We start from the raw sequence: 15,891 nt of genomic DNA on the forward strand, positions 1-15,891 counted from the left end.
GGGTAATTGCGTCAGTTTCAGTCCACTTCACGGATTAATAAATAATTCATTTCTATTTATAATTATAATTTGCTAATTATTACTTGCGAAATATATTTTTTATGTAGATAGATAAATTGTTTAGATATTAAGGATGCAATAAGTCCAAATTTGTGCAGCAATGAAGGTTTATATTGAAATTTCGTTACGTGGACGGCGCATTTTGTCGGTCAATAAAAGAGAAATCACCAAATAAAACTAAAAACATTGTTTAAATAATTTATTGCCGAGGTTTCTGTGGCGGCGCGATGAAGGGCAGATGCGGGTGCAGCCTCCTGTGGTGCACCCGCAGCGGGTTGGGCTGCGTGAAGGCGGCGGGGCAGTGCGCGCACGCGTACGGCCGCTCGCCCGTGTGCGTGTACGTGTGGAACCGGAGCATGCGCCGAGTCTGCAATAAAACACAACAATCATTATTTTAGAGACCCCGAATAGGAAACAATGTAGCGCCACAATATTTTAACTGAATTTTATTATAAGGGTTCCGCACCTAAAGAGTCTAAAGGAATAAACGGAACCCTTCTAGGACCACTCGTGAGTCTGGTTAGGGTTCCGTACCACAAAAGGAATAAACGGAATCCTTATAGGATCACACGTGCGTCTCCAGGTGTTCAGCCCTAACAGCAGCAAGCAGATACACCCCTCCCCCCCCCCTCGGCGCCGACAAGAGGCACAATATGGCCCTCAGGTAAAGTTGATGTGACTGATGTGGTTACCGAGAACCCGCGGCCGCAGATGGAGCACAGCTTGTCCTTGGGGAGCTTGATGTTGAGGTGCGAGTTGAGGTGGTGCGTGAGGGAGCACTTAGAGGACAAGTACTGGAACAAACAAAATGAAAAATTGATGTTGAGTCCAACGAAAAACAATATGCTGAAGGTGGCGCTCGAAAAAATTGCACCATACCTTTAGCTTAGTATCGAATAGATGGCATTAATATTAATATGTAACAAGTTAAAACATATCATAAGGATCAAAGTCAAATGGCGTTCTAACAGTTTTATGTTCTGTCGAAAGATGGCAGTAAAGTAAATTTACAGTGGCTACATAAGTTCGTAGGTTTCTAATAGAGCCCGAGCTAATCCTATTGTCTACTGTTAAGTAAAACCGCTCGTGCCACGTGCCACAACCACCTGCATAAAAACCTGCGTACTTCGGTTACCGAGTGCCGGCGAGTCGAACACTACAAAACCAGTCTAAATGTGTCATCGAGTTGCGTAACAAATGCGCGTTATCGGAGAGCGCACCTACGCTGTTTTTTGAGCGTTGGACTAGCCCGCGCTCAGGTATGACCCTTTTTTGCAGGTAAGTAGCACGTGCGGTTTTACTTAACAATAGACAATAGGATTAGCCGCCGCCACGGTGGGCTGAAAATCGGCCTCCATAGAAATAGAAACCGAAGTCTTAAATTTGAACTTTTTTTTATTGGAATAGCTTTTGTTAGGTTTTATTATGTCCCAAAATTAATCTTAGCTAATTTGGTTGGAAAAATAATTAATTATAATTTTTTTTCAAAATCTTTGTATGGCGCGTATCAGAAAAAACGAGTTTTCTCCGAAAATAAAAAGTTAACCGTAATATCCTGACAGATGATTTTAAAACCAATTATTCTTGATTTTTCCACATAATTAGAATTTTCCGACGGGGTGCACTTTTTAAAAAAAAAATCGATATATATTTTTTATTTTTTTTTATTTTATTTTTTATTATAATACGGTTATACTCGTTATTTTGACTACAAAAAATTAATTTGAGTTTGATCGAACCAGTAACTTACGCGTAGTGAATTTTTGTTCTAAGCAAATGTATGGAGCGTACGAGTAAAAGGGATTTTTTTTTTCAAAAATTAAAGGTATACCGTAATATCCTTGCAGATGATTTAAGTATCAATTATTTATGATATTTTGACATAACGCGAACTTTTCTACCGTGTGCACTTATTTAATAAAAAATAAAAAACTTATTTTTTCATGCTGAAATAGATAGATGACTCAAGCATTTTTATGACGACTTTAGTGCCACTAAAGCTTATCTCTGGCGACAAAACAATTTGGACAAATCCAAAACCATGTTCTGCTTCATATTGTCGTCCAAAGCAATTTACATTTACTAAAGAGAACAAAAACTTTGTTCTAGCTCAAAAGAAAAAAATGGACGATGAAATCAAAGACCAAGTGCCCACAGAACATAGGAACAACAAAGTGACACATAAGCTGAAGATGACGATGGTAGATGGCTAAATCTGCACATATCTTTCACAGGCTAGGTCAAGTGCAACATGCGTTTTATGTTTAGCTAAGCCTAATGAAATGAACAATATAAAGCTTGAACACGCCAAAACGTGGGCACATAAAATTACAAATAAATAGAAAATAAAGGTCTAATGGAGCGAAATATATATTGAATATAATTGAAAATATTATAGTTTATCATGCTAATATACTAGACTATCATTTCAGCCTCAGGATTTGACATGTCACAGACTTCGTGATGACCAGGACACAGGCACTTTGCACGACATGATTACTGTATGTTTAAGTAGTCCAAGCCAGAGTTATTTGCGGATAAGTTGATAATATAACTTTAACAGGTGTCTTTTTCAAATATTCATTGATATGGGCCCAGTCCATTGCCATCCGCCTTCATTTATTACCATCCCCCCAAAAGTACCCTTTTGGCATTGTCAGCATGTCCATCATGTTAATACCCTTTCGTCACTGTTATAGTGTAATGATAACACGATGAATGCTACCAAAATAGTAACTGTGAGCTGTGGCTTCTTTAAAATAGGTTTAGGTCATTTTCGCAAATGTTTCTTGCATATATTTCTATAGTCAATGTCCCTTATGCGAATCAATTAACGGCATCGCTTGATGCAATCACAAGTAGCTGGCTCAACCATAAATAATGGGGATACTTAGCATTATTTTTATCTTGCAATCTTCGGGAATGTATTAGCAACTCATAGAAGTCAAACTTTTTATTTTGTGTATTGCTTGAAGTATGTATTTCTATAGAACCATCGTCTAACACCTAACACGCTCAAATACGTTAAAAATGATCAAACGTTTTAATATCCTACATTTTGCATACAAATTTCATTTAGCACCACTATTTTGGGAGCAGATAAGCTCTTGCTAGCTCTTAATCTAACTTGACTTCTCTTTTTGTACATAAATTTGAGATATTTGTCCGTTTTTTGTAACATAAGAAAAATTAGGTTTCGGTCTTTATGTAAGAACGCTGTATGTTCCTAGTTTCTTTTTTTTTCTCATTTGTATCTCGTGTTTTTCTGCTTTCTGTGGCCTATTTTATAAAGCTACAAGTTACAATTTACAAGCGGAAGTCTCGTTCTAACACATAGGGTTAGAAAGAGACTTCGGCTTGTAAATTGTAAGTTGTAGCTTTATAAAATGGACCACTGGTTGTCTTTCCATTCATTGACGTCTCCGCAACATTTCAAAAACACAAAAACTAATCGATCCTCGATATATTAACATTTTCACAAGTTTCCTTAGCCTAATCGACTTTTCCAATGCTATTGGTGCAAAGTGATTTCGCTCCGTTATTGTTTAAAGCTCGTTATCATGAAAACGAATCATACAATTGACAACTATTGTGGTATCATATGTTCCTCATACTATAGCGATTTTAATTTAAGTAAAGAAATAAAATTTAACCACCCTTTACAAAATTTATAAGCAAAAATGTGTGCCCACGTTTTGGCGTGTTCAAGCTTTAGACAAAGTTTCGAAAAAAACAGTGCCTGATACTACCTTATATAAATTTGGACTATCATCTTTACATGCCCGGATCAATACCATGGAATGCCTTCTTCATATAGCATATCGATTGGACTTTAAAGAATTTTATGCAACTGAAAAGAGGGGCCTTAAACAGAAGATGGAACTACGGAAGAAGATTATTCAAGATCGCTTCAAAGACGAACTAAATCTTTTAGTCGATGTAGTAAAACAAGGTTCTGGAACAACGAATGATGGAAACACAGCACGAAAATTTTTCGAAGATCCCGAAAAAACAGCTAATATGACTGGACTGGACAAACAACTGATTCGGAGATTTGCTGTAATTCTGCAAGCTGTCACATCAGGTGAAGTAATTGACACTGAAAAGTTTAAAGCCTATTGTAAAGATACAGCGGACGACTATATTAAATTTTACAGTTGGTATAAGATGCCCCCAAAAGTGCATAAATTGCTGATCCATGGCACAGATATCATTGCACAAAATGATATTGTACCGATTGGTCATCTCTCTGAAGAAGCATCCGAGGCACGCAACAAAGACTTCAGAATGTTCAGAGAGCATCACTCACAAAAAAAAACGAGACAAGATTCGAACAGGGATGTTTTTAATATGTTACTTTTGTCTTCCGATCCTGTCCTTTCTTCAATGAGGCCAACAATAAGTGGAAAAAAGAAACAGGCTTTCTTCCCTGAAACTTTAGAATTATTCATTTGTCTGGAACCTCAAGAAGAAGAAATGACAGATACCTCAAATGTGTACCCTGATTCTGAAATGGACACGGATTCGGAAGTAAGCGACCAGGAAAACTAAACTTTCAGGATTCCAATATTAGCATTAGAATTCTTTTAATTAGGATAGCATTACATATACTTATTTCTGTTTTTATGTAAACCAATTATTGATAATGTTACTGATATTTATTTAATTAAGTAAATGATGATGATGATGAAGATGATGTAGTATCTACTAATGATTGTAACCGGACCTTATTAACGATCATTAATTTTAGACTCATCAGTTGTCAATATCGACGCTTATCATGAATAGTGACACAAAACAAAATGAAATGCCATTCGACTTTAAATCTTACCAGTAAAAGATAGAATATTAAATGCAATAGCATTTCATTTTTAGTTGTAGCACTGTTCACGATAAGCAACGATATGTCAAATTTGCTAAATATTGTTTCATTAAGTACAAAGATAATGTAATAAAGAGGATACAAGGGTAATAATGTAAAGGATATAATGGTTTTATTTTCAATTTTCTACTTGTAACTCTTGTATGTTTATTATTTATTTGATTAAAACAATGAGAAAAAGCTATTTCAGCATGAAAAAATAAGTTTTTTTTTTGTTAAATAAGTGCATACGGTAGAAAAGTTCGCGTTATGTCAAAATATCATTAATAATTGGTACTTAAATCATCTGCAAGGATATTACGGTATACCTTTAATTTTTGAAAAAAAATCCGTTTTACTCGTACGCTCCATACATTTGCTTAGAACAAAAATTCACTACGCGTAAGTTACTGGTTCGATCAAACTCAAATTCATTTTTTGTAGTCAAAATAACGAGTATAACCGTATTATAATAAAAAATAAAATAAAAAAAAATAAAAAATATATATCGATTTTTTTAAAAAAAAGTGCACCCCGTAGGAAAATTCTAATTATGTGGAAAAATCAAGAATAATTGGTTTTAAAATCATCTGTCAGGATATTACGGTTAACTTTTTATTTTCGGAGAAAACTCGATTTTTCTGATACGCGCCATACAAAGATTTTGAAAAAAAATTATAATTAATTATTTTTCCAACCAAATTAGCTAAGATTAATTTTGGGACATAATAAAACCTAACAAAAGCTATTCCAATAAAAAAAAGTTCAAATTTAAGACTTCGGTTTCTATTTCTATGGAGGCCGATTTTCAGCCCACCGTGCGCCGGGCTCTGTTACAAAGCTACAAACTATACACTCTATTCTCTTTGGTAATATTTTACGCGTATTCTTTGTTTACTCTATTACTATTGTTTGGACTGACCTTGCCGCAGTGCGGGCACTGGAAGCTGGTCTTGTCACTGTGGAAGAGGGCGTAGTGTTTCTTCATGGTGTCCTTGTTGTTCAGGGTCTTGTCGCACGCCGGGCACGGCCATCTACACACATATACAGTGTTCGAGTATTATAAGGCTGCACATGTATCATTTGACGGGCATTATACCAATATCATAGGAAGCAGTTGTTTGTCTTAAACCCCACCTCACATGGCGATCCTGCCATTATTATTATTGCAAACATGTGGTAAGTGTTGCTAGGTATGTAAGGTCAAAGACAATATGGAATATGACTATAGTCGCACCAATAAAATTCTGCAGCGGATTTGATAGCCCACGCAGTGTAAGTAAGTGTTATGTATACGTCATAATTAATTTCATAGAAGTTTGACGTTTAAAATGACACTTGCACTGCGTGGGCTATCAAAATCGCTGCAGACTTTTTAGTGAACTAAGTATGTACGTTTATGTAGATCATTAACACTTTAACTGTCCCTCGCCTTCACTACTCACATGGATCGATACGTCCGTGCATTACAGGTAATGCACAAATGTATAGAGCATTCCCATTTCTGACGTCACTTGGACGTGACAGAGCTAGTTTGACGGTGCATGTCATATAATGCACGGACGGTAAACGTGTTAAGCCATACTGGATTGGGCATGAGTGGTGGGGATAACTGACAGAACGGGATAGTCTTATGTATCTTTCAGTAGGAGTAGCAGTGAAAGCGCTATTATTGTTTGTCCTTGTCACAGTCTCACATATTTTTTGGTTCCCACCTTAAATTTAGTATGGATTATGGTGGGCAACAAATAAATTCGACCAATCATAGTGTCGCATTGCGTATGTTTTGTCCCTCACGGAGGCACGCGTATACCACTTCTATAGGATGCTACTTCTATGGATTCTAGGCTCGATAAAGTACGTAAGAGGTGAGATAGATGGCGCTGTTAACTATACAAGTTAACCTGTGTTGTGTACAATAAAGTGATTAGTACTATGACTAATTATAGGTAGCCTTATAAGCTATGGTACCTTTTCTTGGGCGTGTTGCGATGCTGGTTCATGACGTGCATCTTGTAAGCCATGATGGAAGGACACTGCATGTCGCACTCCACACAGTACCTGCAACGTTTACGTTAGTTTTGAGTCTATTCCGGAACCTTTCTTGCTTGGGGTTGGTACAGTCAAAAAGAATAGATAGTATAGAGGGGTCCTCTTATAGTAAATGTTGTAGTCACTGTAAATTTACTGCCATCTATCGTCACACGACTATAACTAAAAATAAACACATATACAATTATCAAAAAAATGAATATATATGGATAAATGATTTTATTATTTTTATATCATTTTGACCCATGTTCATTCACTGATATCTATGTGTTAAAATTGTTAAATATGAAACGGTATCGTCACGCCATCTAGCCGAGAATAGGCTAAAGGTGTGTGCGCCATCTATCCGAGAATGACTTTTTCTTGATTTCCGAGACACGTTTGTTTCTTAGACTTTAATCATCTTATATGAAGTCATGTTTTTGGTACAGTCAAGTGTAAAAATATGGGTGCACAAATCATCTCAAAAATATGTGCCATAGCTCTTATGTCAGCGACTTAAGAACTATGGGACATATTTTTGAATAAGTTGGCTACATCCATATTTTTACAGTTAACTGTACTTGATACTTATTATGAACAAGTGCGAGTCGGACTCGCCCGCAGCGGGTTCCGTAATTTTTAGTATTTGTTGTTACAGCGGCAATAGAAATACATCATCTGTGAAAATTTCAACTGTCTAGCTATCGTGGTACATGAGATACAGCCTAGTGACACAGACGGACTACAGTGAATACAGACGGACAGTAGAGTCTTAGTAATACTCATAGGTTCCCGTGTTATCCCTTTGGGTACCAAACCCCAATAACCGTGGTCACGCGGTTATAAAATCGAGCCCTAATGAAGACTATATTGGCGCAGTCAGTAGGATGTTGTGAGAACGCATCCATAATGAACGCAAACTAATATGCGGCCTGGTGACAGACAGACGGACAGTAGTCTTAGTAATACTCGTAGGTTCCCGTGTTATCCCTTTGGGTACCAAACCCCAATAACCGTGGTCACGCGGTTATAAAATCGAGCCCTAATGAAGACTATATTGGCGCAGTCAGTAGGATGTTGTGAGAACGCATCCATAATGAACGCAAACTAATATGCGGCCTGGTGACAGACAGACGGACAGTAGTCTTAGTAATACTCGTAGGTTCCCGTTTTATCCCTTTGGGTACCAAACCCCAATAACCGTGGTCACGCGTTTATAAAATCGAGCCCTAATGAAGACTATATTGGCGCAGTCAGTAGGATGTTGTGAGAACGCATCCATAATGAACGCAAACTAATATGCGGCCTGGTGACAGACAGACGGACAGTAGTCTTAGTAACACTCGTAGGTTCCCGTTTTATCCCTTTGGGTACCAAACCCCAAAAACCGTGGTTATGCGTATATAAAATCGAGCCCTAATGAAGATTATATTGGCGCAGTCAGTAGGATGTTGTGAGAACGCATCCATAATGAACGCAAACTAATATGCGGTCTCTATCGCGCCGCGTTGTCTCGCTCTTCGTTCGCTAGAACGTAGAAATTAATGGCCGACTGAATCTAAAAACTAATATAATAAAGTGCTAAGTTAATTAATCTGAGTATCTTTCCTCAAATATCACAATTGACGACGAGGACGTTCAATAAAATTAACCTCCTAAGGCCCAGCCATACAAATTAAAAATCCAGAATTTGCCACTGAAATCTGAATCTTTATTGCAGGGAATAAAGTTGATTTTGGTTTTGTTTGAAAATTGAACGATATAATCAAACTGCGACTCTGTTCCAATTGAATATGATTTAAATTTCATCGAACTGAATAAGTACTATAGGTAGGACCTTGGGCCTTAGGAGGTTAAGAATAATCAAATAATTGCAGTCAACAAATCATGAAATAAGTGTTAAATATATCGAACCCAGTGCTCGAACCGGCGTGACTGTGCCCTGTGCAAAACCTTTAGTATCACAATGTGATACTATGGTCCCGCACCGGGGGGTGCGAAACTCTTCCTTCCGGGCATTCTCGGCTCAGCATTGCTCCGGGCAACGATTAGGGTTGACACAACTTGCCGGCCTCGACCACAGATAAGATAATTATAAGTATTCTATTTTATCTACACACATTCTCTCTATTCAAAATCAGCCGCTTACGATAAACTGTTTTGTTTTGAGCAGTGAGGAGACACTCCTGACTTCGGGCAAACTCGGCTCCGTTCGGCTCAGCATTGCTCCGAGCAAATATTAGGATTGGCACGACTTGACGTCCCTTTGCGCGCACGACCACAGCTAAGATAATGACTTGAATTTTGACAACGCTAAATAGCCGAAAGGGTCATATATAGGGCCATACATTAGTAACGCACAGCATGGTTCGACCTTGAACCGTTGTAAACCTCGGTTTTGTAAGAAGTGTCCTATCTGTACGGTAGTACTATTATTTATTCTATCCTCCTAACGCCCAAGGCCCTGCCTATAGTACTCAACTTATTCAGTACGATGAAATTTAAATCATATTCAATTGGAACAGAGTCCCTTTTGTTTTGTACAATTTTCTAACAAACACAAAATCAACTCTATTCACTGTACTAAAGGTTCAAATTTCAGTGACAAATTCTGGACGTTTCTACGGCTAGGCCCAATTTTCAAACAAAAAAAAATTAAACTCTATTCACTGCACTAAAGGTTCAAATTACAGTGACAAATTCTGGATTTTTCATTTGTATGACTGGAGACTGTGGTAGGATGTGATACCTGCTGGCGAGGTTGCGGAAGAGTACTTCGGCGTTCCTGGGACCTCGCCGTATAGCAGCGAGGTGGCAACAGAGGGGTTTTAGTGGGTAAACCTGGGTTCTCATTAGCCCACAACAGGGAGTCCCACATAACCATCCCGGCCCGTCCCCGCGCCAGGTGGTATGCGTAAAGCATTCCTCTCTTTAAAAAAATGTGATACCTGGATTCTGGCGGTTCGAGCGCCAACACCGGGTGCGCCATCTTCTGGTGCTGACGGTAATATTTATACTTGGAGTACATGCGCTGACACTGCTGACACTTTATTGGGAGATGATTGTCTCTGGAATCAGGAGGAAATGTATTGGAATCTTATAAATCATTTCAAGGTCAAAGGAGCTCCTAGAAAACGTTAAATCCTATAATGGGGTTGGCAACTGTTAAAGGTTTGCATAGATGGCGCCATCATAGCCTGCCCCTTTTTAGGGTTTCATACCCAAAAGGTAAAACGGGACCCTATTACTAAGACTCCGCTGTCCGTCCGTCTGTCACCAGGCTGTATCTCACGAACCGTGATAGCTAGACAGTTGAAATTTTCACAGATGATGTATTTGTGTTGCCGCTATAACAACAAATACTAAAAAGTACGGAACCCTCGGTGGGCGAGTCCGGTTTTTCTATGAGGGCTGGCATCCAGGGCATAAAAAACCATTACAAAAAAACAAAACTTGCGGCAGTCTATATGATGGATCCTGAGAAAGGGCCGACGGTAGAAGTTACTATAGGGTCCGAGGCCCAGGGCAGCCAACATTGCAAATCCGCCACTGAGAGGACCCCAGGCTCCCATGAGCCGTGGCAAAATGCCGGCACAACGCGAGGAAGAAGGTGGGAATCGAGGACTATGGACGCTCCACCACTGCGAACCAGGGATGTTGCGAATATCCGCAACTGCGGAACTTCCGCATCTGCATCCGCACCCGCATAAAATCGATGCGGAGCGTATGCGGATGCGGATGTCGAACAAGTGGTACAGGAACGTCTTAGCGGCGGCGTAAGTGCTAGGTAATTTCGTCATTACCTATCAGGGATGTTGCGGATATTCGCATCCGCATACCTACGCGGAACATCCGCATTATTTTCAACATCCGCATCTGCAACCGCATCCGCATAAAATTTATGCGGAGCATCCGTATGATGCGGATGTCGACTAAGTTGGTAACAGGAACGTATTAGCGGCGGCGCCGGCGGCGTAAGTGCTAGCTAGGAGATTTCGTCATTATATATAACGAATTCGTCTAAATCCCGAAAAGTCGGCCAAGTTACTGTTTATTAAATAAAACGCACCTATATTCTTCCTCATCTACTAAATGTTTCGATTTTTAAAAAAAAAATTCTAAAAATGTAATATTTGACGTTTTTTAAGTACCATATCGCATCCGCGGATGTGATGCATTAAATATCCGCATCCGCATCCGCGGATGTCAAATAATCTGCATCCGCAACATCCCTGTTACCTATAACGAAATCGTCTAGATCTAGAACAGTCTGCCAAGTTACTGTTTATTAAATATAACGCACCTATATTCTGGCACAAATACTAAACGTTTCGTTGCTTTTTTAATAAAAAAATACTAAAAATTTAATATTTGACGTTTTTTAAGAACCTAATCTTGACATCCGCATCCGCGGATGTGGGCGTTTAATTATCCGCATCCGCATCCCCGGATGTCAAAAAATCTGCATCCGCAACATCCCTGCTGTAAATCACCGTGTTTGGTATTGCTAGCTCATTACCAGCATCCTGAGTGTGGACTGTGGTCTACATTTTCACAAGGATTTTTATTTATTTATTTAACATTAAATATTTGATATTTACTAACCGCATGTGGCGCTCCATGTCGCGCGTGTTGCGCCTGGTCTTCCGGCAGATGTCGCATACTAGCGTCGCGTGCACCTTCTGCCAGTGGTACGTATGATCTTTTTTGCTCCTGGAATATACAGGGTTACTTTTTTACCAGTACAATAAATCAACATACGTAATTGTTGTCAAAAATAAAAAATACCAGCATTCTTTGTTACTACTATTTGGGAACAAAAAAACAAAAATACCAATGCCCGAACTTATCCGCTAAAGTACTAGAAAATGTGGTTGCCTTACGCATCAATTAGCAAACGCACGAACTGGCAACTGTTTGTTTACGTCATCGCGCGTGATTTCATACCGTTGACACCTTGTAATTAGTGCAACCAGAAGTTACTAAATTGGTGAAGGATAAATTAATTGATGCGAAATAAAAAAAAATATTTTTTTATTTGTGCAATGTGATCTTTTATCGATACCAATGATGTGGTAAAATTTATTGTACCGGTAAAAAAGTAACCCTGTATTAAATAAACGCACCTTTACACCAAACCTCAAGTCGTAGGGTGATGATTTAAGGGTTAAATTTACGCAATATTTTTAATTTATAAAAATTACATTCGTTTTAAGACGAAAAGTCGGAAAGCTTGGAAAAATCCATAAATTGATAATATTTAATCAATCATAGTGAAAATCGAAAGTTATATTTTTTTTTACTATTTTTCCTAGAATCGGCAAACAATTATGTGATACGTATATTAATTTCGGGCAAAAAAAATAAATCATGCATTTAAAGCTGGACTTCCGAGCAAAGCGGCTCTGACGCAACGGCCGCAGCGTCAGAGTCGCTGCGCCAGTGTCGCAGCGTTAACTGACGCAGATTCGCTTCCGAGCGGCGCGACTCCGGCGACAGTCGCAGTTGTTATTCCATACGGTGCAGACGTGATGAACCGATTAATTATGAAAACATTATTAGAAGAAGAGGAGGATGACGATCTTTTGCTACGTTACTTTTACTGTGGAGCGAAGCCTACCCAATTCAGTTTTCAAAAGTAGAATAGGGCGAAGGCACTTATAGCATCTTGAAAAAAAAAAGCATTTAAACGAGATCAATGACGAATTCAGGAGCTTTTGTCGGTTTAATATATTTTTTTTAGATATTCTGAATATTGACATAAGCTCAAAACCAAGTGCGATCGCAGCGACTGTGCGACAGTGCTTGCGCAGACGTAGCACGGCCGCTATCGCCGAGCGACACTGACGCGGCGCCACTGTCGCTGCGATAGTGACGCTGCGCTGGGAAGTAAGTTCATACATTTCCATACTGCATAATACTATCGCTCTGTCGCCGCGTCAGTGTCGCTGCGTTAGTGTCGCCGGAGCCGCTTTGCTCGGAAGTCTACCTTAAGGGTTAAGTAGTTTATGACAGACTCACCAAAAGCAAGCCCCCGACCAGCTGCAGCCCAGACACTGGTACCGGCGCCGGTGGTACTGCCGCAGATGCGCCTGCGTGTGCTCCTTCCGCACCAGTCTGGCGCAGTAGCAGCAGCGGTAGAGGTAGCGAGTGTGTGTCGGGTCTGCTTCCTTTTGGTCTTTGTGCTTTGCCTGAAATGTTAGGTTATATAGGGTGTTACTGACCATGGGGCTTTAAATTCAGGGCTCGATTCTGCTCGCTAAACTGAGCTACTTTTATTATGGCACCAACCCGGAAATCCCGAAAAAATTTTTTACTTTTTCATACATTTTGGCAAATCAGATGTCGACGTTTTCTATGGAAAAGCCAAAAAAAATTCCCCGATTTTAGGGTTGGTCCCATAGTAAAAGTAACTCCGTTTAGCGAGTAAAATCGAGCCCTGGAATTAAAGCCCCATGGTCAGACACATACTGTATTAGTTGTATTACTATATTTTTATTTATTTTATTTTATTGGTGTTCAACTCTTGCGGGCTTACAGGTGCGGGCTTATAGTCTGTATCTTTAATTCTTTAGGTATTTATTTAAATAAAAGGAAACAAGCAATTAGAACATTTTCAGGTAGTTATAACATTTATTGGTTAACCAACCAAATACAAAACCGCTTGGATCTGTCACTGAACGACTTGACTTTAATCTACATTATTTGATCATGTAATGTTTTCATCTACCCTTAACTGGCTTAAGGAGCCATTTGAGGATAGATTTTGTTTACTTTCATTTAAATATCTAAAGATACAGACTATTAATGTTCTTACCTTTCTATGTCTATGTTTGACATGAGCCCTCAAAGATTTCATCTGTTTATAAGCGAATCCACAAAACTGACATCGGTACGGCTTTCCCTTTCTCTCAATCTCATCTTCCTTCTCCATAACACTCCTCATATCTTCACTCATCTCAACCTCCGTAAAATACTTTGATACATCTTCACTATATTCCATCATTGTTTTCTTGAATGTTGAGGGTCCCTTCTTGTATCGTTTTTTCGCTTCTTTGCCATAGTCTGAGTCATCATCATCATCTGTTATACGCGGTTCGTCATCTAAAGCATCTTGCGTGCAATTCTCTTCTGCATCACTAACTCTTTCCACTTTCACTTCTACTTTGTCTTGATTTTTTTTCACATTACAAACTTCGATTTCCACTTGTTTAATTTTATCTTTTTTGCTTTTCTTTTTACTTTTTTCAACTTTCAAATTTAACAAAGGTTCTTCGGATTTTACTTTTCTTTTCTTCTTTTCTATAGTTTTATTTTTTATTTTTCTTTTTTTAGGAGGTACTTTTAATCCCTCATTACAAACACTTATTGGTTTTTCGAGTTTGATGTCATCATGGTCTGTGTCTGTTTCATTTCTCGGTGATTCATGTTTGATGGAGTCTACACGGGGATTTATAAAATAAGAGTTTTCGTCTTGAAGTTGACTGTCTTCGAAACAAGCATCATACTTATCTTTAGTTCTAATGCTGAGACAGGATAATGTGTTTTTTGTTGGCTGAAAATTATATAAGAGATAAAATAATAACTCAAGCTATATATGTAAACTGACTTTTCAGTAGCAACTGCGGGGTATTTCAGAGGTATTTCTGCGGGGTACCATTTACTTTTTTCGAAAAATCATCAACTTTTGGGTTGTTTAGACTCAGAATCATGAGATTCACGAGTACCTACTATTGAATGAGACAAAATAAAAAAGTGTCCTCAGTTTTCACACAAATTTTGGGTGTCAGTTTTGTGATGATCCATACAAAAGTGAAAATGCATCACAAAACTGACATTTATCTGGGGATATATATTTTTTTAATTGATAGTCCTCGTGATTCTGGGTAGAAATAACCCAAAAGTTAAAAGTTTAAGGAAAAAAAGTAAATGGTACACTTTTAAGTGAAAATGCACAGATATTTATTAAAATGTAGAATTTTTGTTAAACAACATTTTCTTAAATAATAACTTACAAGTGTTGTTTCTTCAAGAGCCACGTGGGCCCGCTGCACCTGACCTCGGAACAACTGGAATCTTCTCAAAGTCGCATTACATTCCCAACATATAAGTATGTATGGCTTACTCAATGCCTGTAAAGGAAGTACATTAAACACACTACACACTCACACACACACACACACACACACATACTCTATATCTTATACATCACTAGACTTGAGAACTAGAATAAAGAGCCAAAGTTTTTTTTTTAAGTAGAAGCCAGTTAAACTAAGAGACTACCAGTGTGAGAGTGATAGCACAATCTTTTTCCTGAAATCTATTATAATTGCCAGTGGGTGATGATACCAAAGGGGAGTCAATGGAAAAACAAATTTAGACCAAAAATTAAAACCCTGACCCTAATATGGGCTCCTCATACCTTGTAGCTAACTCGAAGTCTAGTCTATACAAATAATGTTAGTTTTTATTACAGGTTTTTCACGGGCTTAATACTTTGTATATCTTACCTCCGTCCTCTGTTTTTCGACCAATAAACTTAGAAACATGTCATAGTTCGCTAAAGGACAGAGCCGGCGGTCCGTGCTGAGGCAGCCGCGGCATATTAATTCGTCAGATTCCGTTTTTATACAGTTCATTTTTCTTCCACTACTTTACCAATAAGAATTACGTGAAATCTTCACATTTCAACATGGCTTAAGTAAATTATCAATGGTGGTCAAACCAGCATCCTTAGTAATTTAGTATTTGTCTAGTATTTTGATAATTAACTTGGAAATGGAATTTTACACAAAACGAATGAGACAATCCTATACTATAACAATACATACACATCCGCAACAGCGAACGCAAACGCTGTTCTGTCAGCTGTCAAAACTGGCATTCTATAAATTTTCTGAAGTTTCTGAACGTTTGCAAGCAGTCCGGTGTATGTC

General features: G+C 38.4%; 1 protein-coding gene across 1 annotated transcript; it reads right to left on the bottom strand.

The window, feature by feature from the left end:
* Positions 1-252: 252 nt before the first annotated feature.
* On the bottom strand, positions 253-15,767 carry LOC134677400 (GDNF-inducible zinc finger protein 1-like). The gene is made up of 10 exons (XM_063535854.1): positions 15,466-15,767; positions 14,971-15,087; positions 13,773-14,510; positions 12,977-13,146; positions 11,561-11,668; positions 9,904-10,023; positions 6,893-6,982; positions 5,844-5,955; positions 753-854; positions 253-427 (listed from the first exon to the last, which is right to left on the bottom strand). Exons 1-10 carry the CDS (start codon positions 15,592-15,594, stop codon positions 260-262), a joined length of 1,854 nt encoding a protein of 617 aa, XP_063391924.1. The 5' UTR covers positions 15,595-15,767; the 3' UTR covers positions 253-259.
* Between the last annotated feature and the right edge of the window lie 124 nt (positions 15,768-15,891).

The sequence above is a fragment of the Cydia fagiglandana genome, chromosome 26, assembly GCF_963556715.1.
Source record: "Cydia fagiglandana chromosome 26, ilCydFagi1.1, whole genome shotgun sequence".
Lineage (NCBI taxonomy): Eukaryota > Metazoa > Arthropoda > Insecta > Lepidoptera > Tortricidae > Cydia > Cydia fagiglandana.